General features: G+C 40.0%; 1 protein-coding gene across 4 annotated transcripts in view; it reads left to right on the top strand.

Annotated features, from left to right (window-relative positions):
- The first annotated feature begins 270 nt into the window (after positions 1-270).
- Kcnip4 (Kv channel interacting protein 4) overlaps positions 271-24,939 on the top strand; it is a 1,135,620-nt gene continuing 1,110,951 nt past the window's right edge. For 2 of the 4 annotated variants that reach the window (XM_030254920.1, XM_030254917.1), the window contains exon 1: positions 271-752. In XM_030254920.1, the coding sequence (XP_030110780.1) occupies positions 692-752 (61 nt within the window). In that variant the 5' untranslated portion in view covers positions 271-691. The remainder of the gene's footprint in view (positions 753-24,939) is intronic. The other 2 variants (NM_001199243.1, NM_001199242.1) reach the window with 1 other exon arrangement.

Genomic DNA, 24,939 nt, shown 5'->3' with positions numbered 1-24,939 from the left:
TTCCCAGAAGGGCATCTCCTTGCCTTCTGGTGTCCTTCGAACTCAGGGCAGAATCTGACCCTCTAGGGACCCTGCAGTAAGTTTCTTTGCCAAAGACTTCTTGAGCCAGCCTTGAGCCAGGCTCTATGTGAAGCAGAAAGGGGTCGCAGTGGACCCTCAGATAATCCATTGGAAAATCTCAAAAGATGCCTTTTTTAGCCTTAAGCCGCTTCAGCTCTCTCTCTCTCTCTCTCTCTCTCTCTCTCTCTCTCTCTCTCTCTCTCTCTCTCTGTGAGTCTGCTGTCACCTGAGGCACTGCTACAGCCTCCTCCACTTTCTCCTTTAGTGACTTGGCAGCAGGTGGCAAAGGAGGTGCCAAGCGTGCCAGGGACGGGGGGGGGGCGCCTCGCTCTGTCTGGCGGTACAGCGCACCGACTTCTCAGCGGCGGGTGTCCTGGCCCCCACCACCGGCATAGCTCTGCCACCCAGAGTGGCACAGCGCCCCCGGCGCCCCCCGCCGGCCTCCGCCTGCACCTGCAAGGCTTCGCGCGCCCTGCCTGCCGCCGCCGCCGCCGCTGCCGCTGCCTCCAGCTCCCAGCGTCTTGGTCGCCCAGGACAGAGTGGCTGTGCGCTCCCGTAGCGGACCCATCGCCAGACGCCCCTGGGTCAGTGGACTCTAAGAGTGTCGCTCCGGCATCCAGTGTCCTTAAAGATGAACGTGAGAAGGGTGGAAAGCATCTCGGCTCAGCTGGAGGAGGCGAGCTCCACAGGCGGTAGGACGCGATGGGCTTTGGAGCGGGCGTCCCGCTGGCACTGTCCTCCCCTCGCTGTGATCCCGTGCCCCTTCCACGCTGGGGGCGGGGGGGCGCTTGTTGCCACCGCTGCATGAGAGAGAGTGAGGACCCAGGAGGGATTGGGAAAGGGAGGTGGGTGTGGGGGCATGGGAGAGCCAAGGAGTGGGGGGTGCATGGCAGGGTCTAGGAGGGAAAGAAAAAAAAATGCTTGAAGTGTGTTTGAAACTCGCTAGTGGTAGGGTCCGTCGCGATGCCGAGCGCGTACTTTTTGCCTTCCCTGAAAATTTCTGAGGTTGTGATTTGCTTTTACCAGATGTCATTCACAAGCACACTTCCTTCCCCTAACACCTGGGGATAAATGAGTCAAAATGGTGTTGATCCACCCCCTCCACACTTCCTTGATGCTCCCGAACACTTCACTAGAACTCTATTTTGATCGGCTGGTTAATACACAGACGGGATGTTGCCCACATCAGAGCCTTTTGCAGGCACGCTTGTCTTGTTCTATAGCTACCTTCAATTTAGTGTGTTGGGAGAAAATGTTCTTCAGTGACACTTGGAAATAATTTTTATATAGTACAGCCTTGAAAAGGTACTGGACACTCTGCATGGAGTCTGTCTCACAGGGAAATAAGCGGAGATAGAAACTGTTCTCTGAATTTAGCGGGATGCGAGGCAGAACCGATGTCCTCCCCACAGAGCATCTTGGGTTCCATCGGTTTGTTTTTAGATGGCTTTCATGTGTACAGATTTTTTTTCTTCTTCTTCTTTTTAAGAGGACCCTAAATAGAATCAAGGTGGTTGTGGAATCAATGTGAGCGAGGAAGATTATATAAGCTACGGAGTCACTCGTGTTTTGGCTTTACGGGGTCAGAAATGTGGCCTCACGAGAGATAAAGTTGTAAGAAAGTAGATTTTTAATGTAATTCCTTTATTACTTCTGGAAACAGCCACCTGAACAACTTAGTCCAGCAGTACTCTGAAATACATTGGTATAAGACATGGACATTCACCGGTACTTTTCCTCTGAGAGATAAACTCACTGTAACTAGGAGGGTACTTGTCTCATTTGAGTGTAAAATTTATAAAGTCTTAGTGCTTCGTGGGCTCTTGAACACTAACATGACTGCTACCACCAGCACTCTAAAGTTTACCTCTGATGGCATTGGCTCAGAGTAGCAGTTGCCTACCTTTTAATGACCCAGTACACCTTTCATGGGGTAGTCCATGAAAGGTATGTGCAATATTTAAGCGACTGAAATCTCTCCTTTGTTTTACTTTTTAAAATTTTTTTTTGTCAGAATGACACTTTCAGTGTAAGAGGAAGGTGATAGGTTGAGAGGACAGCGTCGTGTCTTTGCAGTTCTGTGTGATCATCTCAGTCCCCTCTAGGAGAGCCTGTGTGCCCAAGGCTCAGGAGGAATGAACTCAGATCTGGGACAGGCTGTGGGGACACAGTCTCTGGAGTTGGTGGCTGTTCAATAGGAACAGTTCTCTACTGGGGCCAATCAGTGAGATGGGGAATGAATTTACAAGCAACTCTCCATCCAGCATCATGGCTGGTAGAACTCCTGAAAAACAAGAAACACAAATGAAGTCATGCCCGGAGAGTATGAAACAATTAACTTTTTAAAAATTAGAGGGTCTGATATTGTCTCGAGTGTCAGCATGTAAAGATTTCTTGGAGAATAGAAGGATGCTGCTTGCATCTTGGCTAGGATGAGGATGAAAATGAAAAGTGTAACACATTTCCTTTAGTTGCATGCAGACATTTTTAGGTAATTAATGTGTGATGAGAAGACCAAAGGGAAAAAAAAATGCCGAGAACCTTGCTTTTGTTCTTGTTGCTCCTGTTGTAAAGGAAATATTAGAGATGACCAAACATGATTTAGAAGTTTGGTTATCCATGCTGAGATCTGTAGTCATCTGAGGGAAAAATAGATGACTGTCAATTTTAAAGGATTTAGGTTTTGATTTAAAACAATAGCCGCATCCTCTTGTTCTCTCTTCGCTAAGTAGAGATTGATGGGTTTAATCCTGAATTACACTCGTGGACAAGAGAATTATAAAATGAACCAATCAAATGTTAACAGAATGATCTGATAGAGAAATTCAGGAAGAGGGGAAAATGAAAATTGGAGAACTCTCTCTCTCTCGTTCTCTGTCTCTCTCTGTCTCTGTCTCTCTCTTCTCTCTCTTTCATGTGTATACATGTGAATTATGGATTTATTTGGAGGCAAAACTCTGAAACACACTCTGTGGAGAGATGAAAACTCCTCCCCCACCATGTTGTGTTAAATAGTGGGAAAGCCTCAGGAATGGTAGCAGGAGAGTTGAATTCCGTTGCTTAAGCTTCCATCTTGTGCACCTTTCAATAAATGAAACATGCAGTATGCATGCATAAATTGCCTTCCAGGTCCTTGCAGTTGATAGTGTGAATGCTACAGACCACAGAACACTGATGGTCTAGACTTAGATTTACTCTGACACTCATCAGACTCTGTGTTATACTCAAAGCTTACCCACCCAATATGTTTTTCGTTCTATGGTCTAGTTCCATTAACTTCATACCCTATTGTAAAATCAAACATAATTCTACTGTGTGTGTGTGTGTGGGGTGGGTGTGGTGTGCAGAGAAGTAGGCATGGGGGGAAGAATAATGAATTGATGGAGCAAGAGAGAGAGACAGACAGACAAAAGAGACATAGAGAGAAAGAGACAGAGAGAGAATGCAATCATATATTTAAAAGAACCAGAAAGAAGGTCAGAGGAAAAAAGTCCTATGAAATTATTCGTCAGTGTCCTTAATTTGTGCCATCTAACTTAGGGATGGCAGATGTTATGTGGTGTAATTTACAGTAAAACTGTGGAGGAGAAATATATGTGTCAATAGTAGCTTGAAATATTGCTGGAATTTTGAATCATAATTTCATGGATGTATTGTGGCTTCACTTAAAGTGATTATTAAGGTTCAAGAAAAGTCAAATTAGCAATTTTCCTATAAGTAATAGTAAAAAAAATCTACTTGTGCTGAACCCTGGTAATTTTAATTTTATAATTCATTCTATTTTTTTAATGTCACACAGATGAAAGGGAGTATTCAAGAAATATTCTAAATTATTACAATTCAGAAATGTCTGCTTTTTCCCACTTTCTATGGTATACTTTTTTTCCCTGGTCAACAATTACACCCTCATTCATAAAATAAGGCAATAACTGTTTTGGACATTAGAAAGCTGTGCAAGATTTCTGAAAAAAAAATTAGAGGAGACTAGAGGTTGATTTGTTTTGAAAATATATTTCTGGCCAACACAAGATCTATCTCCCCTGTTTTAGTTGTTTCCCCCATCCTTGCAGGTTTTTATAATGTGGATAATATTGCATTCCAATAGTTCATCACTCATTGGCTTACTTACCCAATATTTCTCCTCTTTAGGGACAATTTTCAACAGATGAGTGTGTGTGTGTGTTTGTGTGTGTGTGTGTGTGTGTGTGTGTGTGTGTGTGTGAGAGAGAGAGAGAGAGAGAGAGAGAGAGAGAGGGAGGGAGGGAGGGGGAGAGAGAGAGAGAGAGAGAGAGAGAGAGAGAGAGAGAGAGAGAGAGGAAGTGAATATATAAGTACTATTCACTCAATAGGCCTTTAATATCCTCAAACATGTCTTAAGGTTGTTCAACTGAGCCCCTAACTACCTATTTTTTCATGCTTGAGCACTGAGACACCCATTTATTTTTCAAAATGGCTCATTTGGTTAAAGGTCCTTATGTCTTTTGCTACACTGGCCTGAACTAGCCGTGGTACTTCATCTGCTCACCAATCCACCTTAGCTGACTGATTCCTGGGAGAGTTGAGTTGGTGCTTCCCCGGCATCACTTCATTGCCTGGCGGCTAGTTTGAGGACTCACATGTCCTAGCACAACAACTACATTCTTCTCCATGACTCTATGTGGAATGGAATTGCTCTGCTCCCTCTCAAATTTCTGGTAATTCTTTATGACCTTCACCTCTTTTCTTTGGCATATTATATGCAAATTTCACCAAGTCTTTTTTTTTTTTAATTATCTTTCCTCTGTGTGTTTTCCTCTTAAGCAAACTGCTATTTTAATTTCTAACGTGGTGTGTAAGTCACAGTATAGTCTAGTCCAATGCTCTTCCAAAGTGCTAGACAGACATTTTCATCACGAGGATTTCAGACCCATCAGTAAGTTTTACTAGCACTGTAATATAAAAGCATGAAAAGATATTTTTTTTAGAAATAAGTTATTGTTCAAATGGTGGCACTGTCATTTGATACATACAGTTTGAACCTTGTCCGAGCAGATCTTTCTCTATGGGACTTCTGTCTCTGAGGAAGTCTCTACTGACTTCCATCAATAAACATTGACCAAGTTTACTTACTTGTCTATTTATTTATTCTTTCTCTTAACCTCCATTTCCTCTCAATCACTTAACGTTATGTTCATAGCATCGTTTCCAGGACAGTAAGCTAGACTCCTTTTTCCATACTATCTCCCACTGAAATTCAAATATATTTACTATCATGTGATTTAAGTCTTATTCTCCTGGAGAATATATTTTAGTACCTTGCTTTGGTTCCATTTTTTTCAAAGTGGAATCTAAAACAACAAAGATACGGTTATTTTAGATTGGTATGAAAGGCTCTCCTGACCACCTTCCACCTCTGCATTACCTTCTACCTTTCTGCCAATCTGGGCTTTGATAGAGCTGGACTGATTTTTTCCCACCAGTTCCCAAACATACTTTGTGTTTTCCCACTGCTTAGGATTAACTTCCTGCACATCTGCTGCTTGGTGATTGGTTGTCTACAAATTTATCCAGACCCATGTCACATGCAGAGTCCTCCTTGTGCTATTCCACTGCTCTGTCCCCATTTCCCAACTAAGAACCAGCCTTTCATTTTGCTTTTATTATTTGTAGCCATTAAATGTAGGTCCTCATTAATATATTTCCTGTACAAGTTACTGTTTTTTTCCCTACTAGTTAGTATTTACATGATGCTTCACAAACTAGTAAATGCCTAAAAGACATTTATTGAATTTAAATCCTGTTGCACCATGATAGACCTGTGAAAGAACTTGAACCTCAGTTTATATTAGTAGCTTGTTAAACCCTCTTTAGGAACTGACATTCTTTGGTTTTCTGTCCTCTTTATTTGAAGGACCATGTCCCCAAGCTGAGAAATATGGCATGAGGTCTGTCTTTTCTCAGCATCGGTGGCCCCCTTGCTAGAGGAGTATAGATCTCTTGTGGAGAAGGCTTGAAGGAAGTATTTGTTGTATTTGTAGCAATATGGTTGCTGTGCTTCTCCCTCATCCTCAATATCTTCCAGATGGATGACTTCCAGGGTCAGTAGTCCAGTGGACTTTCAGGGAGCAGTTGCTATCCCTTCTAGTCCTTTACCAGAATTAATGAGACAGTGCAAAATTATTTAAGTATTCACTCTGAAACATGACTTTGGTTGTTACTTAAGATGTCCTCTTCTATGCATCTGTACTACCATGAGTGCTATTATTACTGTTATCTTTGTTATTAAGCCCACCCAGTGAAAGTACCTCCCATTGTAGCAGTAGCCACAGAAAGGAATGGGAATAACAAACCACTGGGATCTCAATGAGTTCACACACATCTATTTCTTTGCTTCCTTTTCTCTCTCATATCAGCATTCACAGGGAGAATCAGGTTGTGTCAGGAAGGAAGGCTGAAAAGAGATAACGTTTAGACCTTTACTCCAGTGGCCATGTCTGTCTCTCTGCTTGCCAAGCCTCTTTTCTATGGCAGATCTGTATGCAAATGCATATGCAGTATTAGAGAGCCGAGTAAGTAGAAAGTCCGTTTTTAAACACAACAGTTCCCTACACACTCTGACACTATAACAAGCCATTTGATCGGGGATATAAATATAGAATTCTGCATATGTGTGCACTTGGCTGTCATACCCTTGTTAAAGGCTGATTTTTATTGCAGGGTGAACATGCCCAGTGTGGTTGAATATCTGGATCTCAGGAACATGCTGTCACTTTAAATACCTCCGGGGCACATTATTAACCTTTGAGAAGTCAGCCCCATGCTTATCCCACTCCAATTATTTATTTAGGTAAAAATGAGCAGTCAAAACATGTCAACAATTTTTAACTTCAGGGTTACCTCAAATTTGTATTGGCTTAAGGAAATGTCCCATCTTGTTTTAGGTACCATCTGTTCATAAACAGTGAATAAAAAGTCTTTAGGGAACGAGAACTGGCATTTTTATAGGATTTTAAACAATGACTTTGGAAAAAATAGACTTTTATCTTCAGCTGTCAATGTGTGTTAATGGTTTGAAATATCTATGAGTGATGCCGTTTGGCTAACAATGATATTATTGAAGTCTAAATAGGATTCAAAATAAGATTTTAATGGTCCAATTACTACTACAGTTTTCAGATTAGGCCTACCATGTCTTCTTTTGTAGTACAATGCATAGATTGTGTTATATATGCCAACGTGCCCTAAGAACAGTCCAAAATTGTTTTTTATGATGTTATACATGTCATGATGTCCCTAAGAACACCACCAAATCAGTTTTTTCCATAAAAGACTACATGCCTGTCAAGTGACTATCTGAGTTTTGTGGTAATATTGTATGAATATATCACATTCAGATATTAAACCTATCAACATTGCAGAATGCTTTCAAGGATTTCATATTTGATTTTAAAATTTTATACATAAATGGGTTTTACTTGGAGAGTATGAGAAATTAATCCAGAACAGTTCTCCATATCTTTCTGATGTTGTATGGCTGATAAGGGCTTCAGAAATATGTCAAATGAACAGCCTCCTAACATTATGGCAAATCCCCAAGATAGGGTGTCCCTGTACTCCAACCTACTCTATTTTGGGACAAGGTGATGTGCTGGTCTTCTTTGACTTGTACATATAGGGAAAAATTATCAAACACCACAATGTGGTACTGACCCATAGACATCTGTAAGATAACTGTCTCAGAGGCCCCTTGGTATTGCAAACTTTATATGCCCCAGTACAGGGGAACGCCAAGGCCAAGAAGTGGTAGTGGGTGGGTAGGGGAGCAGGGTGGGGGAGGGTATAGGGAACTTTCGGAATATCATTTGAAATGTGAATAAGGAAAATATCTAATAAAAAAGAAGTTTTATAATGATTAAATAAACTTTGTATAAAACACATAAAAATATAAAATGGACACACCTAAGTCATGCAAAAGAAAAAAGAAGATAACTCTCTAAGATACTGTACTATGAACACGTGACACTGGACAATACTCTGGCTTAGAGAATTTTTTTATTTAATTTAAGAAACAGATATCAGATAAAATAGCTATTGCATACAATGCCACCCTACCTTTAATTTTTTTTTCAATAGACAGTAGTGAAGGTCCTATCTACTAGGACCTTATAGACATCTCATGATGATCAAATGAGGTTCACTCCTCAAATATTTATTAAGAAACTACCCAGCGTTAGTCTTACAAAACAGATTTTGCCTTTGGAGATCCTACTGCTTATACAAAGATAATTGCTAGCTATGCCCTGGGTCTTCACACTGGAATAGGGGAAGGAATGACTAATCACTTACCTTTTAAAATACCCATTCCCATGATGGAATTAAGGATAAAGTGAGTTATATGGTTAACAGGGAGATGACTTCCTATTGGAAGGAAGTGTTCCTGTACAAATAGAACCACCCAGTGACAGTGCACTTGGCCTTTCCCCACTTTGGGGCCTTATAGAGTTAAGCTTCAAAATATGGCCTTGAGAGCTTACGCTTTTTCTGTTGTTACTTTCTTCCTTCCTCTGCTTTTTCATATATAACTTTTTTTTTTTTTTTTGGTCTATCACTTAATTACATGAAAAATCATGATATTTAAATTTTTAGAAATCTTCTACAGGGCAGGGAGGATATGAAACCACATACTTTCTTCATAAAGCAAATGTGACTTGGGTGCTTGGAGAGTATGAAATGAGTAATAACTTCTGTTTAAGGAAAGTGATAAAGGAATTGGGGATACCCATTTCTCTTACTGCCAGTTTATATAATGTTCTAGCAAAAGCAGAGGCATTTCAAACTGGCATAGAGATTTCTAAATTAAATTCAGCAGCCCTATAATTTTAAAGCTAATTTCATAGAATCAATCATTTATCATTAGAACACTATTATACCCCATCAAGTTCTGCTAGTGCTTGTGAAAATCAACTGTCTCTTACAAGAATTCCAAAACCACTTGCTTGTCTTCGTTCATCTCCACAAACTCCCTGTAATTTAAGCCTGGCTCTCCTTGCTGCAACACACTCTGTAGCTGTTCTTGGTTACAGGCTTGTAACTGCTCATAACTTTGCCCTCATAGCTGTTCTTCACCTCTGAAGCACAAGTGCATTTTCTTCATTTGATGGCTGTAAGGAGGGAAATGATGGAAGAGGAGAGTTCAGAACCAGGTGTTAGGAAACAGAAACAAACAAACAAACAAACAAAACCAAAACAAAAGCAACAGCAAAAAACCCACAGCCCAATGTAGCAGTATTGAAAGACATGGAATGAGAAACTCCTCCACGCGGGAGGTAGAAAATAAATTCCAGTTTCCATGAATGCACAGTCAGTAAGATGGTTTTCAGTGGATTACCTCTCTAATTCTGAAGCTGGGAGAAAGAAACTGCCAGTGCTTCTGATATAATTGAAGGACACAACTTGTCGCTAATCCACAGAAACTCTTCTAGTTAAATTAAAGTTGTAAATGTAGTTTCCAAATGGGAATTAGTCATTCAAAAAAAAAAAAAAAACCTAATACTTGCAACATCATTGTTCATTGCTCAGGATAAACACTGACAATGAAAAAAATCTACAAGCATTACAACAAGCAGACTGAAGTGTGGAAATTAATTGTTAGAACTATTACAATTTTAAGCACAGCTCTATTTATTTCTGAATCCCTAAGCAGGAGATAGTGAGTTTTCATGAATATCATCAGAATAGAATTATAGAACCCAACAGTGACAAGTGTGATTTCACCCTTCACTGATTTATTTTCTGGTAGTTTTAGCAATATTTTTGAAGATGCTATTGAACAATCATTCATTTAAAACTCAATTACCCATCATGCATTAGACAAGAGATACTGTGCTAATAAATATTTGAGAATAGAAAAGGCAGTGCTGCTTTTTTTCCAATAAAGAACTAAAGTTTTATGTCACTTGTTCCTGGTGTACTAAAATTTTACTTTGCCTGCTTTATGTATTAATTATAGAGAGCATGCTAGTTTACCTCATCTTCAAAGACAGGAGTTAAATATCTTCCTAGGATACAGTTGTCTTCCTTCAATGAAGATTGTCATTAGTGACTATCCTATCAATAGCTTTTGTGAAATGCTATGCCAGGGAAGCAAATAGCAGCAGTATTATAATCACAAGATTTATTACTAAGTGATAGTAGACATATAGAGTCACATATAACACTACCCAGACCCTACACAGGATAGTAGCATTAAACTGTACGCTAAAATTGCTATATATAAGAGTATCCCGAAATATGTCAGTCATTTTTTTTTTTTCATCAAACATGCTGGACTTCTTTGGCCAAGTGTCATTCACAGTACTAGAGTGAAGAGGTTAAAAATATCCCCCTGGGAACCTTAACTTTTTTTGTAGAAATAGGCACATATGATAGAATATGGATTATGGAAAGCCCCATGATAGCTCCATGAATAGAGGAATTTGGCAAAATCCCTGAGTCACATCCTGCAGGTCAGACAGGGTTAAAGCAAGACACCTAGATTAGATTAGAAAGACACCTGAGGGAGGTGGCTGAGGTTTTCTGGGTAAGATGACACATGGAATAATAGATATTTTAGGTAATAGTAGTTGTGGGGCTAAGGCTAAGTCAAGGGTTATGCAGTCCAGGAACTGTGAGTTCTTCCTGATGCATGAAGGTTTGAGATCGAATGGAACAGTAAGATGAGACATTACAGGAGTCTGTGCATGAAGTTGCTGAGGAACTATGGTGAATTTCAATCAAGATGAACCTATTTTCACACCAGCAACAAAACTGAAGTGATGTGGCAGATGGATGGGGATAGAGTGAGGACAAACAACAGGCGAAGAAACCTGCTGCTGCAGTACATGTAGGTGCAGAACCTGTAGGACATAGTAGTTCAGGGGTTTAAGAATAAAGAGTACACATGAGATAATCAGAATATGAGGTCAAGAGGATTTGCAGGTGTCAACTGATAGAATGCTAAGGGAATCAACGATGAAGGAAGACCCTGAGGCAAAGCATCTATATTTCTGGCTTCAGGAAGTCTGGGGTTGCCTCAGTTTATGCAGATGGGAAATATTCGAAAGAAAGTGGTGCTGATTTGATCTGCAAAATTTATGGACCTGTGCGACATCAAAGTGGAGGAGATGCCAGTAGGCACCGGGCCATTCGGGCTGCTACAATAACTGGAGGTTTCATTCTGCAGACGGAAGGGAGCCAGTTGAATGTCACAAAGTGACAGAATGTAGAACATTAATTTTGCATAGCTGGGTAGGATGCATCCTTGATAATGATGTCATTAGGTGACTGTTGCATTAGTCTAGGCAAGAGAAACAAAAGGGTGAGCTAGGGTAAAGGCAATGGGGATGGAAAAGTAGCTTGCCTGAAAGACAAGCTGGGGCATTGCAGACACATTGTGTTTTGATGAGCAACAAGAGTTACAGGAGAAGGGATGGATTTCATAGAAAAATAATGTGTCCCCAGGGAAAATATCCATGTCAGTCTCCCCAAAGACAGTTGGAAATATGGAGTTCAGGCTTAATCTATCTTCAGAGAAGCTCACAGTTGTTACACATCCATTGCATCCTAATGTGATGAGCATTAGGAAGACAGAAATAAATGAAGGATAGTAAGGATCCCCAAATCCTGGGCACCAAGCTCCACAGAGGATCCAGATTAGAGATGCAGTTATAGAGAGGTAATTAGGATTGCAGTCATGAGAGTGGATGTCAGAGAGAACTGAGTGTTAGAACTCTGAAGAGAAAGCAAGGAACTGGACATGAGGACAGTGAGTACTTCAGAGTCTGGAAAGGAATGGAAGAACTATTATGGAGGTCAGTGCCTGACACAGAAGGCTCATGTCTGTTGACTCAAGGGAAGAAAGGAGTTTTATAAGTCCAGAGCTGGCTAATATTCCGAGCCATTGCAGGACTGGGGGAAGAAGTATGGTAGCTAAGTATAGGACTCTAGAATCAGAAGTGGGGTTCAGATGCCCTGGATGTGACTGCGAGACTTCAGTAAGCTACAAGGCCAATGGAATTTAATTTCTTTGTTTATGGTTGGATTACTCCTGCTTCATATCCTCTGTTGGGTGGCTCACTGACTTCATTTGGGTCTTCATCAAAGTGTTTCTTCTCTGATGTCTTCATAAATACAACTATTCATTCTGAATCTCTCGATTCTCTTACACTCGGTGTCCTATACTTCAGACTTTTTGTTCCTTCAAAATAAAAGTATATTCATATTTCTATATACTATATATTGTGACATATAATACATACGTATCTTAAATTATTTTGAATATATTTTGTACTATATTTTCTGTCAAAAGGGACTCTGATATATGCAGTTTTAAATCAATAAAATGAACCTAATCTACCAGGATGCATGGGTACAACTGAACTAATAATATATGGGAAGGCATTTGGCAGTGTCCAACAAACAGTTCCATCTTATAAATGTGAATGATGGTCATTTTCATAATGATTTGGAATGAGTAGAATGTATCTTGTTATATGGACAGAGGTCAGGGGCAGCAAGAGTGAAAGCAGTGGGCTATGAAAGGGGAGAACTGTGAGGGAGAGGTGATTGCTTCTCTAGAAGAGATACATCCAGTCTTCCAGGAAAGAAGGATGATTTTCTAGGGACGATCTTATATAGGATATGAGTTTTGAGCTAGGATTTGGACAACTAATGAGTTAAGGAGATTTCAAAGAATTGTTGAATGGGGCCAGGAATGAATTTGTGGAAGCTAGAGTTGATAGGGCCATGGACCATGGCAAGGCTGAGCTATGTGGGTAAGTAAAAAATATCTAGGAAATGTGTAATTGGTGTAGTGGATAACAGAAAAATGAAGGCATAGTAAAGGATAGCAAGGAAAGACCCTTCTATCTTGGTATAAAGCCTGAAGATCAGAAAGCCTTCAGTGGGAAGATTATCAAGACTTCCCCAGTGTTTAGACAGGAATGATGAGTTATGCAAAGGCATGGATAGCAAATGCCTGCAGCATCGTGGCTGGCATTCCTGACTGATCAACACTGGAGTGATATAGACAACTGCAAAGCATGAGTGGCTATGCTTTGCATATCAAGGCTATGCTCCTGGACTGACACCCATCTCCCACATGGATGTCCGAGTGAAGGCCTATGATGATGGGAAGATGCTAACCCTTCCCAAACCAGAGAGTGTGGGCACATTCACTCTGATGTTTGTGTTTATATGAGCCTGTTTACAGTGAACCGGTGGGTATTGACCCTGTGTGTATTGAGTTCTACATTAACTTCATTGATTTTAGGAAGAAAATCTAATATCGTCAAGGTGATTTTGACTGTCTTTTGTAAGTAAATTGAGGTGAAAAGTGTAAGTACCTTGCAACTGTCACATAGTTTGTGACTGGTCTGCAGGGATGTTGATTGACTAAGGCAATAGTATCAAAGCCATTGTGGCTGCATAGCAGTCTGTGGTTTTATTTCTCTTCTCTCATTCCTAGACAGGTTCTGGGAAAGCAAAGGAGACTGTCTGGGACAAATTGACCTGTTGAGGGAGGGAGGACTGAGTTGGGCTTCTCAGATGTAACCTTTTCTATTCAGGTAGCTAGTCTAGGGAGACAAAGGCAAGTTTTCTGATAAACTTTCTGTAGGTTTCTTTAACACAACTACAGTAAAGATTAAAATAAAAGCTGTGTCTAAATTATGTTTAATAGGAAGAGTGAACCCAGATGTCCAACTTTGTGGCTAGCAAGGGAACTATATCTTTGAAGGTCTGGATGCAGAGAAAGTGACCTTTATGGTCTCCTTCAACTTGAATTGGAACACCAACAGGGAGGCCAAGTTGGACAAACTAGTGTCCAGAAGTCTGGACACTGGTAGGTGCAGTGTTCAAGTGAATTTCCGAAGGAAGTGTCTCATTCGCTACAACACCGTGATCTTGATCTAGAACACTCCATCTGCATAGCTGCCTTCCTCCTCCTGCCTTCACCACTTGCTCTTGGATCTGCTTCTCTATCCCCCTGGAGACATTTTGCAGAGTTTTTGCTGATACTAACTAGTTCAGACTATATAACAATTCTGTAAGCAATGATCTCTAGCGATCCTCTTTCCTGCCAGAATAAGTCACACATTCGTTTAATATTGTTCTTTAATCAATGCAGTTTTAATTAGTTTCTTGGTATTTATCTGGAAACCCAGAGTAAAGAGACTGTCCGTACTTCTAAGGCCCACAGGGACACTCACATATTTGTTGACAAGTGGATAGTAAAGTGATTTTTAAATATGCTAATAAACCCGATAAAAATATTGTTTACACTATTAGATAGTCCTCATTTTTTTTTCTGTTGTCAAATACAATGTGAAAACACTCAAAAAACTCTTGATACAAACACTCCCACTCTCTGAGCTTCTGTATATATGTACTTAATTCTATCCCCAACACTTATTTGTTTAACATTTGTCATAAATTACTTGTATTGGATTCTTGGGTGCTGTAAGTACCTTCTCTGCTCACCAAAGGACAGCTAGGAAGAACCATTTCAAACAGTATAAATGAATGCAATTACAATTTCAGCAGATGAACAAGGAAACATATACACAGGCATAAACAGACACAAGGAAAAAACTACCCTGGCTTTAGGATAAGAAAATAACTCTTAAAAGAAGTAGAAATAAGATTGATGATTGAATTATGCTTAGAAATAGATAGGGCAAAAGCAAAGAATGTATTTGAAGGAAGGAGAAAGAGAGAAAAAGGCAGAAAGACAGAAGGACACAGAAGATGATTCTGCAGAGGCAGACAGAGGTCACGTGGCTAGGAGTTTGAGTTTTTTAATGGGTTTGGATTTAGTTCTATAGGTGATGAGAAATGATCAGAGGTTTGAAGCAGAAGAACTAGACAATCAAAAGCCAAACACATTATGTGCCCTTGGTTTATATGCGTAACAAAAGGCATAATGTATGGTCATATTAACCAGCAAATCATGGATTGTGGCTCTGTGTAGTTTGCCTTTGAGGGTCCTTGAATCATCTCATCTTTTCTCTCTTTTCTTTATCTTTTCATTTTCTTTTTAGTAGTTTTTTTTTTTTTTTTTTTTTTTTTTTTTTTACTAAATTAAATTCTGAACTTTGACGTTGGTCTCTTCCTTAGAACTTACAGCCAGGAATCTGTGGTCCAAATCATCCACTTTCTATCATGGCTTGATTAGAGGACCTATTTCAGGATGAGGAGGCAGACGGAATTGGGACTGGGGATGGAAAGGAAGAACAGAATGGGGTAAAGGGAAGAATCACAAAGCCAGATGGAAGTCTAGAAATTTATAAGATTCCTAAAAATCCTTATTTACAAAAGAACGTGGATGGAGTTAACTTATATAGGGATATAATATTCTCCCAGAAGTCATGAATTGTCAAACCAAAGTCCAGTGCCAAGTGTGAAATGCCCCCCTTTCAGTGATTGGCCAGGATGATCCCAGAGACTCCCAAACAATGCAGGCTCTTGCCATCGCTTTGGGTTGCTCAACACAACCTAATGGTAATCCTTCATTTTAAAGACACTGTCCACTTTGGCTATATGAGGGAATCAATCTGGAACTTACTTGGAAGCACCCTTCTTACTGGCTGCATTTTGTAGTTCCTGATCATGGTAGGCAGGCTGCTCATAGAGAAAGGTCATCAGCAAAGATGTGAATCCTGCAACTGGTTTCAAAAGCCAGCCTGACAAGATATGTGTGTTGGTTCAATTATGGCATTATTGTTATGGAAGTAACCAAGAACATTTTTATTGTATTGGAGTCCAAGTTCATAGGAGGGAATTCAGACTTGATGTTGTAAACCTGCAAAAAAATCCATGGCTAGGACTTCATGGGCCCAGGGCGGAGGGTTGAGCCAATTACTATTATCTTGGTATCTTGGTACATAAACACACCATCACACTAACTTTTAAATATATATCTCTGTACACATAGACTAGTGCATACCTCCTCAGTAAGAATCCCTCTTTTGGCACTGGACAATGGCTAATACAATGATTCATAACTGGTTGAGGTGCAGAGAATAAATTAGTGGGGAGGGATCAGCTCTAAATGATACATGAACATCGAACATTGAGAGAGAGAGAGAGAGAGAGAGAGAGAGAGAGAGAGAGAGAGAGAGAGAGAGAGAGAGAGAGGGAGTGCGGGAGAGGGAGAGGGAGGGGGTGGGGGAGAGGGAGAGGGAGAGGGAGGGGGTGGGGGAGAGGGAGAGGGAGAGAGAGAACCAGAGGTCTGGGAGGACTGGGACAAACCAGTGTCTTCTACATATGACAGAACCACCACTCCACTAATTTAGAGCTGCTATGGTTGCTTACACAAAACCTCACAAGATTAAGCAAGTCAACATCCCAGAATGTGAGCAGGATGTATTAGGCCTACCCCAGCTGCTATTGACAGTTGACTGATGCTGGGATAGAGTGAGTCCTTTTTCTTTAGGGATATAACTTCTGATAAGTTGACCATCTTCTTGTGGATGGTCCTACAGCCATCTATCTATGGGCAGCATTAATTTGTCTCAGTGGATTACCAAATCCAAAAACAACACAAACAAGAAAAATGAAAATGGAAAAAAGTTGAAAGGGGAAGATGGGAAAAGTGATCAATGGGGAGCTGAAGGGGTGAGTAGAGGGTATATATGATCAAAATATGTTGTATACACATATGAAATTATCAAATCTATAAATACATTAAAATGTTGGTATACACCTGGGGTGTTATGTTTCTTTATAAATCCTATGCATGTACTTTTAGAGAAGTATGCATACTTATTGACAAAGGTACCTTCTTTCTTTTCATGATAAGCATTTTAGAACTAGCAGCATTTTGTTCCCATAGTCAAGTGTACATATTCTGAATAGCTTCCATACCAGGGTTAGTAGAGCACTGGTCTGGCTTGCCTTGTCATTGTATCAACATTATGAGTGAGACTTGCTCAGTTGATTGACATAAGGGTTCGGTTCATGTCAGGCCACTGATAAAGTGACATAAGCAGATGTATCTCTTATCCTTAGACTTCAGAGCAGAAGAATTACAGCGGACTATGAACAATGTACAGTTTTATCCTCAGGCAGCTTCCATTTCATTTATGTGCCTACTTGTGCACATGTCAGGTGTAAGAGAAGTAACAATACATTGGGAAGTCATTGTTTACTATTCCTATTCCTTCTTCTGAAAGGTATCAGGAAAGCTGTTCTTGTGGTCATCCAAGTTGACAACTTTCATACATTGTTCAGACTGTAGTTTGTGGTGTTTTGTTTCTGGGCTATTTGTGCATTCTAAGTTCCACACTTTTTCAATCATGATGTATGTTCCAATTCCAGAGAAAGTTCACTCTGTCTACAAATATTCCAAATTACACAAGATGCACCTCTACTACTGCCCAACTGATTCTTCTAAGACATGGTATAGATCAGTTGTAACATTGCTATTTCCTGATTCAACTTCAGGGAAATCATCTCTTGCTACTTGTGCATCTTTAATCCATGCACTGTAGTTGATGATCTGCTAACACAGTGAACCTTTAGCCATCATTGTCTCCCAAACAACAGTGTGCAATTGCAGGCTTGGTTGTGGCAATTTCACAAGAGAAGAGCTAATCCCTGGATGCTTTGCTTTAAGCATTTAGAACAAATTAATAGAGTAATTTCACATTTGTATGCCTGATTAAAAGAAATGAAAAAAGGGACTCTACTTGGAAATGATTAGTTTTAGTGACATGCAAAAATCATACCACGTGAGAATGCCCTGATTTCATAATGGCCTTACTGATTTAAAGGAACATCTTCAAATCATGATTCAAAAATCACTGTTCACTTCGGTCCTCAGGAATTTAGACTCCCGGAGTCTTCAGATTATCCATATTGTTCAGTGTCTATCCTGTAAGCCTGCTTATAATACACTCCTAAATATTGTTGAATTAAGGTACCAGCATAAAGACCTAACTCCTGCATTCAGTCCACTTGGAGAGAGGGACTTAGGAATAAGTTACGCTATGACTAGCATGACAAATGCCCTAAAATAGAGGCACATGCAACTCCCTAAAGGAGCAAAGAAATGAAAATAACAAGAGATCTTTGAGAAACAAAAGAAACCTTGCAGGTAGAGGTGTCACCGTCAGCTTAGTCTTAAAAATAAATGCTGAAATTTGTCAAATATAAGAGAAGGGAACATGTATCTGGATGGCAAGATCAACCTTGGCAAAGACTTAAAGTTGTGTGAAAGTTCCAGTTCTTTCTAGAAAGTTCCATGAAAGCCCATGTATCTTTAATATTAGTAGTGGTACAACGTATTCAAGAGCAGAACTGGAAGGTAATGTGGTAATATGTTGTCAAGATGTTTGCATTTATGGCAGAGATATGTAGACTGAAATCTATATCCTATTAAACAGTGTTAAGACAAAGCAGGTATTGTTTAGGTTTAGGAGGAAATGACAGAGCATCATTTTCCCCCATGAAGGCAAAGAGACCCATTGAATGATAAACAGGAATTGTAGCAGCATGGAAGGTGGCAAGAAGGGAGTCAGTTTGAGAGATTCAGCTGCAAATGTAATCAGTGCAACATTAAGTATTGAAGATGAAGACAATCTGGTGTTCAACATCAACTTTAAATCTTGTAAAGGATGGCTGTTTTAGAATTTATAGAAATTAAGATTCTGGTAGAGCGAAAACCAACTGTCAGAGGTTTGTGTTTAAAGTCTCTAAAGCAACTAGAAATTCTGATTTGAGAGCCAGCAGTTATCAGGTAAAAACCATGATGACAATGTCACCAGCAAAGAGAACAGAGTTCAGGGTGAACGCCCGAAGATAATGACTAAAGGGATGTGGCTGAATCAAGAGGTGGATGCTAGCAGAGGAGTCAGAGATAGAGTGTCGGGTGAGGGAATGACAGACATGAGTCGTACCGAGGATGCCAAGAGCAGGCAACTTTTCCAGTGCTTGGTCAATTACCTTAAGTGCTTTGCATGGTTAAGTAAGATGAGAACTGACAAGATTTGGCAGTTAGGAGGTTGCAGCAATTTAAATGGGGGCACAGCCAAGCTGCAGGGGACTGGCTATGAGTATAAAAACCTGAAGCCTAGCAAACACAGGCAGGGCTTCTGCAAACAATTGGTCAGGAATGGGAGAAGGTATAGCAGTTCTTACAGAAGAAACTGCTGATGGGTACATTCTGTTGAACAGGAGCCATCTGAATAACCGTGGAAGGGCTGGTTTTGTTTGAGGGGTGACCAGGCAAAAGCTACCATGTCCTGTATCACTTTTGTGCTTTGCACATATTGTAGAAAGCACTTACTGTGCCCAACTACAACTAATTGTCTATTTAAATTTTAACCACTTTAAAAAAAATACAGAAAAGTATGGGGAACAATAACCCTTGGGGATTCCTTATTCCAAATTGCTGGTTAACAATATTTGAACATGCTTGCTTGCAGATTTTATGTAAAATAAATACAGTGGTAACCTGGGTAATTTTGTTTTCTACCCTTTCTCCTCTGTAATCACAGCCATTCATAAAATCTGGTGTGTACTATTTCAATCAAACTTGATATTCTTTTGTATATGCTTGTAGATTTACTACACATGAATGATGTGTAGTATGTTTCATGTATGGGTTTTTGTTTTGTTTTGTTTTTCATCTTAAGACAGGATCTCATGGACTTCAGACTGGAACTCATTCTCCTGCTTTATCTCAGTCTTAGTGTCAGGATTATAGGTTTGCACCACTCTACCCAGCTCAGCTGTATATTTTGAAACTCATATCGATGAAAGGAGTTACAGAGACAAAGTTTGGAGCTAAGACGAAAGGATGGACTATCCAGAGACTACCCCACCTGGGGATCCATCCCATAATCAGCCACAAAACCCAGACACTATTGCATATGCCAGCAAGATTTTGCTGAAGGGACCCTGATATAGCTGTCTCTTGTGAGGCTATGCCAGTGCCTGGCAAATACAGAAGTGGATGCTCACAGTGATGGAACACAGGGCCCCCAATGTAGGAGCTAGAGAAAGCACCCAAGGAGCTGAAGGCGTCTGCAACCCTATAGGAGGAACAACAATATGAACTAACCAGTACCCCCAGAGCTCATTTCTCTAGCTGCATATGTAGCAGAAGATGGCCTAGTCGGCCATCATTGGGAAGAGAGGCCCCTTGGTCTTGCAAACTTTATATGCCCCAGTACAGGGGAACGCCAGGGCCAAGAAGTGGGAGTGGGTAGGTAGGGGAGCAGGGCAGGGGGAGGGTATAGGGAACTTTCAGGATAGCATTTGAAATGAAAATAAAGAAAATATCTAAAAACAAATAATTACAGTGTTTATAGCTCTATACTAGAGCATTTGCCTAGCATGTTTGATACCCTAGGTTTTGATCCCTACAGCCTCAATAAGCAAGCAAGCAAATGAGTAAATCCATTATTTGAATGAAAAAAAAAAAAGAGAAACTCATATATTGTTGATATCTAAGACTGTCTATGCTAGTATTGTGCCTTTGAGATATAGCTTCATGGAGTAGTTTATTTTTCTCTTCTGTCCAATATTATTCATATAGCGTCTTGTTACTATGTCTTTGTGTTCTGAGAGTCATTCTGGGGCAATTTTTTTTCTTTTGTTTTTGTTGTTGTCTTTCTAGTATGTCTGTATGCACTAATAGAATAAGTGGTAAACTGTTTTGTCTTGGGAAAGGCCTGTGTCGTGGAGCTTTGGGGAGGACGTCATCTGAGATAGCATTGACATTTTGTAGAAAAAAATGAGCATTATTTTTGGAGAGGGGAGGTTGTGATAGATTTGTAACTTTAGCGAGGAGATGCATATTCCAAACAGTTACTATTTTTCCAGGAGTCATGGTCTTTCAGGTTCTCTGAATTTGGGAGTTGTGAATGGACCAAAGCTAGAGAACACTATCTAGTCTATAAGGTATTGATTTGCTTGCTATAAATCTTTAATGTACCTTTTATGGAACGCTTCTGCTCATGAAATGGTGTGTGTAGGGAGTGTTGTCTTGTTCTTTGATTACAGAGTATTTCATGATTTAAATCAGTCTCAAAGTTGCTGGAAATCATTCATCTACCTGACACCAAGCTCCTTTAAAGCTGCTTCTACACAGAATGGGATAAATTGGGCAGTTTTATGTGGTTTCATTTACTTCATATGTTAATAACTCACCATGGTTACAAATTGTCCACAGTTGTAAGTTGCAGAGTCCACATATGGGTGCTTTGGAGTAGCTCAACACTGCCCAGAAGCTCTGGGGGGCACTTTAGAGATTGGGTATCACTAGCTCAAGGTGACCATACAATTTTATCCCTGAGTCAAAACAGAACTATGCTCTACACACAAAGGGAAAAGAAAGAAAGATTCATCATGGTTCAACTAATATACCTTGAATATCTAATCTGGACTAGGCAGGCTTCCAGGTACTGAGTGGGAGACGGAAAGAAAGATCCAAAAGAAAGATCACATTTTTGCTATTTTTGCTATATTTTCAATTTGCAACAGCAGATTTCTGGGGAGGGCTTAATGTTTATTATTCACAGTAGGTGCCCGTCTATGTTTTACGAAGATCATGCATAAGTGCCCCGGGGCTTCACCTCTACATATTCAGTGTCAGGATTAACATCATGGCACAGATCTTGTAACTGATGATCAGAAAGGTTAAGTAAACTTGCCCAGGTTCCACAACCAGGATTTGATGATGCACTTATAAACAAGGCCATCTGACTCTAAAGCCTTTATTATTTCTGTTCTGGAAAACTCTTTTTACCAAAGCTTTATAAAGATTACTCTATTTTGCCCATGTAAACTAGGAAGAGGGTTGTGTGTGCTGAGTATTAAGCATGAAAATAAACACAGTTACCAATCATTTCACTTTATTATTTACCTACAACATTACGAGTACTCTACTAGAAAATGATAATAGGATGTCTAATTTCTATCCCAGACCCTGAGAATGCCTGAGCCTGGCCTGGTCATCTTTACTCTAATCCTAGTTCATAGGATGCATCTGCTATTCTGGTGATTTCTTCCAGTTCTTACTCTTTAAATATTGTCCTAGAATTGTTCCTCTGTCTGGAAATATAGTGGTGAGATACAACATTCCCTCAGGAAGGAATGCCACTTTGGTGTGGTAGGCACAGTAAAGGACAAAGAATTTCACAACCTTTGTCTCTGAAACTACAGCACATGTAGCCAACCATATGTGGTCTAAAGATGTGCAAGTAGTTTTCCATGAAGGACCGTGGTGGTGTTTGTGAACATGGATGATGCTGCACTGAATAGTCAGATGAGCCTGTTGGCTATCACACAAAACATTTGAGGCAATGATGCTTTCCTGCTCTGGACAGATGGACTCACAACTGAGCAAGCATAGTTAGAGAGATGTAGATTTATTGTCTTTGTAACCATAGGAAGAGTCTACATGCAAAGGATCTAGGTAGGCTTAAAAGATGGGACAGAAAATGAGTTATTTTAAAGAGCACCCAGAGAGGACTTTATGTCTGCTGATCTTAATTCAGTATCAGACTTGTGACCTACAAAATTGTATGATAATAAGTCTATGGTTTTCAGCCACTAGCAACTAACATTTTTATCTTCTATTTCAGTAATATCTTACATTAAGTTTAGACAAAATTTGTATGTATAGATAAAAGATGCTTTTTTAAAAAATAACAGATACTTTTTAAAATGATAGATGTTTCATGATGAATCATAGCATATGCTCACAGAGGTAATCATTAGACTCAATAGTCAAGTGTACAGTTTGGGAATTCAATAGAAGTGAGTTCAATCCATGCCTTGAAACCAAAGTGAAGAGGAATTATTTTTCTGGATTTTGACCTTTGATTTTGCTACAGTGCTAATTATTGAATTCTGGATTTACTACTGTGAAGTGCTCACTCTGGTGACTGACACACAGTAGCTGCTGAAAAAAAATCTACATAGATATTATGAGGATGCTATGAAAATATTAAGCCTTACTTAACTATTCAATAGAAAACTACCTTCTTTATTAGCAATGGCAACTGGACTCTTGGGCAAAGTTACAGTTTGTCTCCTGGGTAAACCAAACTTACTTCTAAGAGATGAGTCTCAGCCTCCAGACAAGACTGCTGAGATTTTTTATAGCAGTCTCCTCAATTTTTAACTTCATCCCCTGACAACTTTGTTGTTCTTATTTGAGAGGTGCTTAGCAATGACATCTCAGTAGTGTGGAAATCAGTCTGGCGGTTCCTCAGAAAACTGGACATAGTACTACCGGAGGATCCAGCAATACCTCTCCTGGGCATATATCCAGAAGATGCCCCAACAGGTAAGAAGGACACATGCTCCACTATGTTCATAGCAGCCTTATTTATAATTGCCAGAAGCTGGAAAGAACCTAGATGCCCCTCAACAGAGGAATGGATACAGAAAATGTGGTACATCTACACAATGGAGTACTACTCAGCTATTAAAAAGAATGAATTTATGAAATTCCTAGCCAAATGGATGGACCTGGATGGCATCATCCTGAGTGAGGTAACACATTCACAAAGAAACTCACACAATATGTATTCACTGATAAGTGGATATTAGCCCCAAACCTAGGATACCCAAGATATAAGATATAATTTGCTAAACACATGAAACTCAAGGAGAATGAAGACTGAAGTGTGGACACTATGCCCCTCCTTAGATTTGGGAACAAAACACCCATGGAAGGAGTTATAGAGACGGAGTTTGGAGCTGAGATGAAAGGATGGACCATGTAGAGACTGCCATAGCCAGGGATCCACCCCATAATCAGCATCCAAACACTGACACCATTGCATACACTAGCAAGATTTTATTGAAAGGACGCAGATGTAGCTGTCTCTTGTGAGACTATGCCGGGGCCCAGCAAACACAGAAGTGGATGCTCACAGTCAGCTAATGGATGGATCATAGGGCTCCCAATGGAGGAGCTAGAGAAAGTAGCCAAGGAGCTAAAGGGATCTGCAACCCTATAGGTGGAACAACATTATGAGCTAACCAGTACCCCGGAGCTCTTGACTCTAGCTGCATATATATCAAAAGATGGCCTAGTCGGCCATCACTGGAAAGAGAGGCCCATTGGACTTGCAAACTTTATATGCCCCAGTACAGGGGAATACCAGGACCAAAAAGGGGGAGTGGGTGGGCAGGGGAGTGGGGGTGGGTGGATATGGGGGACTTTTGGTATAGCATTGGAAATGTAAATGAGTTAAATACCTAATAAAAAATGAAAAAAAAAAAAAAGACAGACTTAATACTAAATAGTAGATGTAGAACTTCAGTGATACCAAATACCACATAAACATTGTTTCTGCTGAGCTCAGAGAATCTTTTAACTATATTCGATCAAACAATACCTAATTGATACCCCATATACCTTGAAAACTTTTTTCTCCTTAGAAATGTTGTATGACTTAGTATAATTAAATTATTTCAATATTATAGAAGTAGGAGACTGTGATGTCCATTAAGGATGCAGAGATGGTGCAGTAGTGAGGAGCGCTTGATTTTCTTCCAGAGGATCTGACTTTGTCCTGTTGCTCCTCCTCAACTCCTTCACCCAGCCCCAACACTCCATCAGGCAGCATCTCCATCTCCAGGGCATCTGAAGCTCTCTTCTAGCCTCCACAAGGTACTCCATATATGTGGCACAACGGCCTTTTCCTGTTGACGTTTCTTCATTAAGAAACATCGACCTGTCTCTTAGACCATTCATGTCTACTAATTTTCATAAAATGTGACTTACGGATACTTAAAAAGTGTAGGTCTATCTATAAAAGAATCTTCAGAGTAGAGACAGCAGGCCACCAATCATTATTGTCCTCGTTGTCGATCTCCTGGAGCTATAGGAATAAATATTTG

The sequence above is a fragment of the Mus musculus genome, chromosome 5 (assembly GCF_000001635.26).
Source record: "Mus musculus strain C57BL/6J chromosome 5, GRCm38.p6 C57BL/6J".
In the NCBI taxonomy this organism is placed as follows: Eukaryota; Metazoa; Chordata; class Mammalia; order Rodentia; family Muridae; genus Mus; species Mus musculus.
Note: the sequence above shows the minus strand (reverse complement) of the source record. Positions and strands in the feature narration are given on the sequence as shown.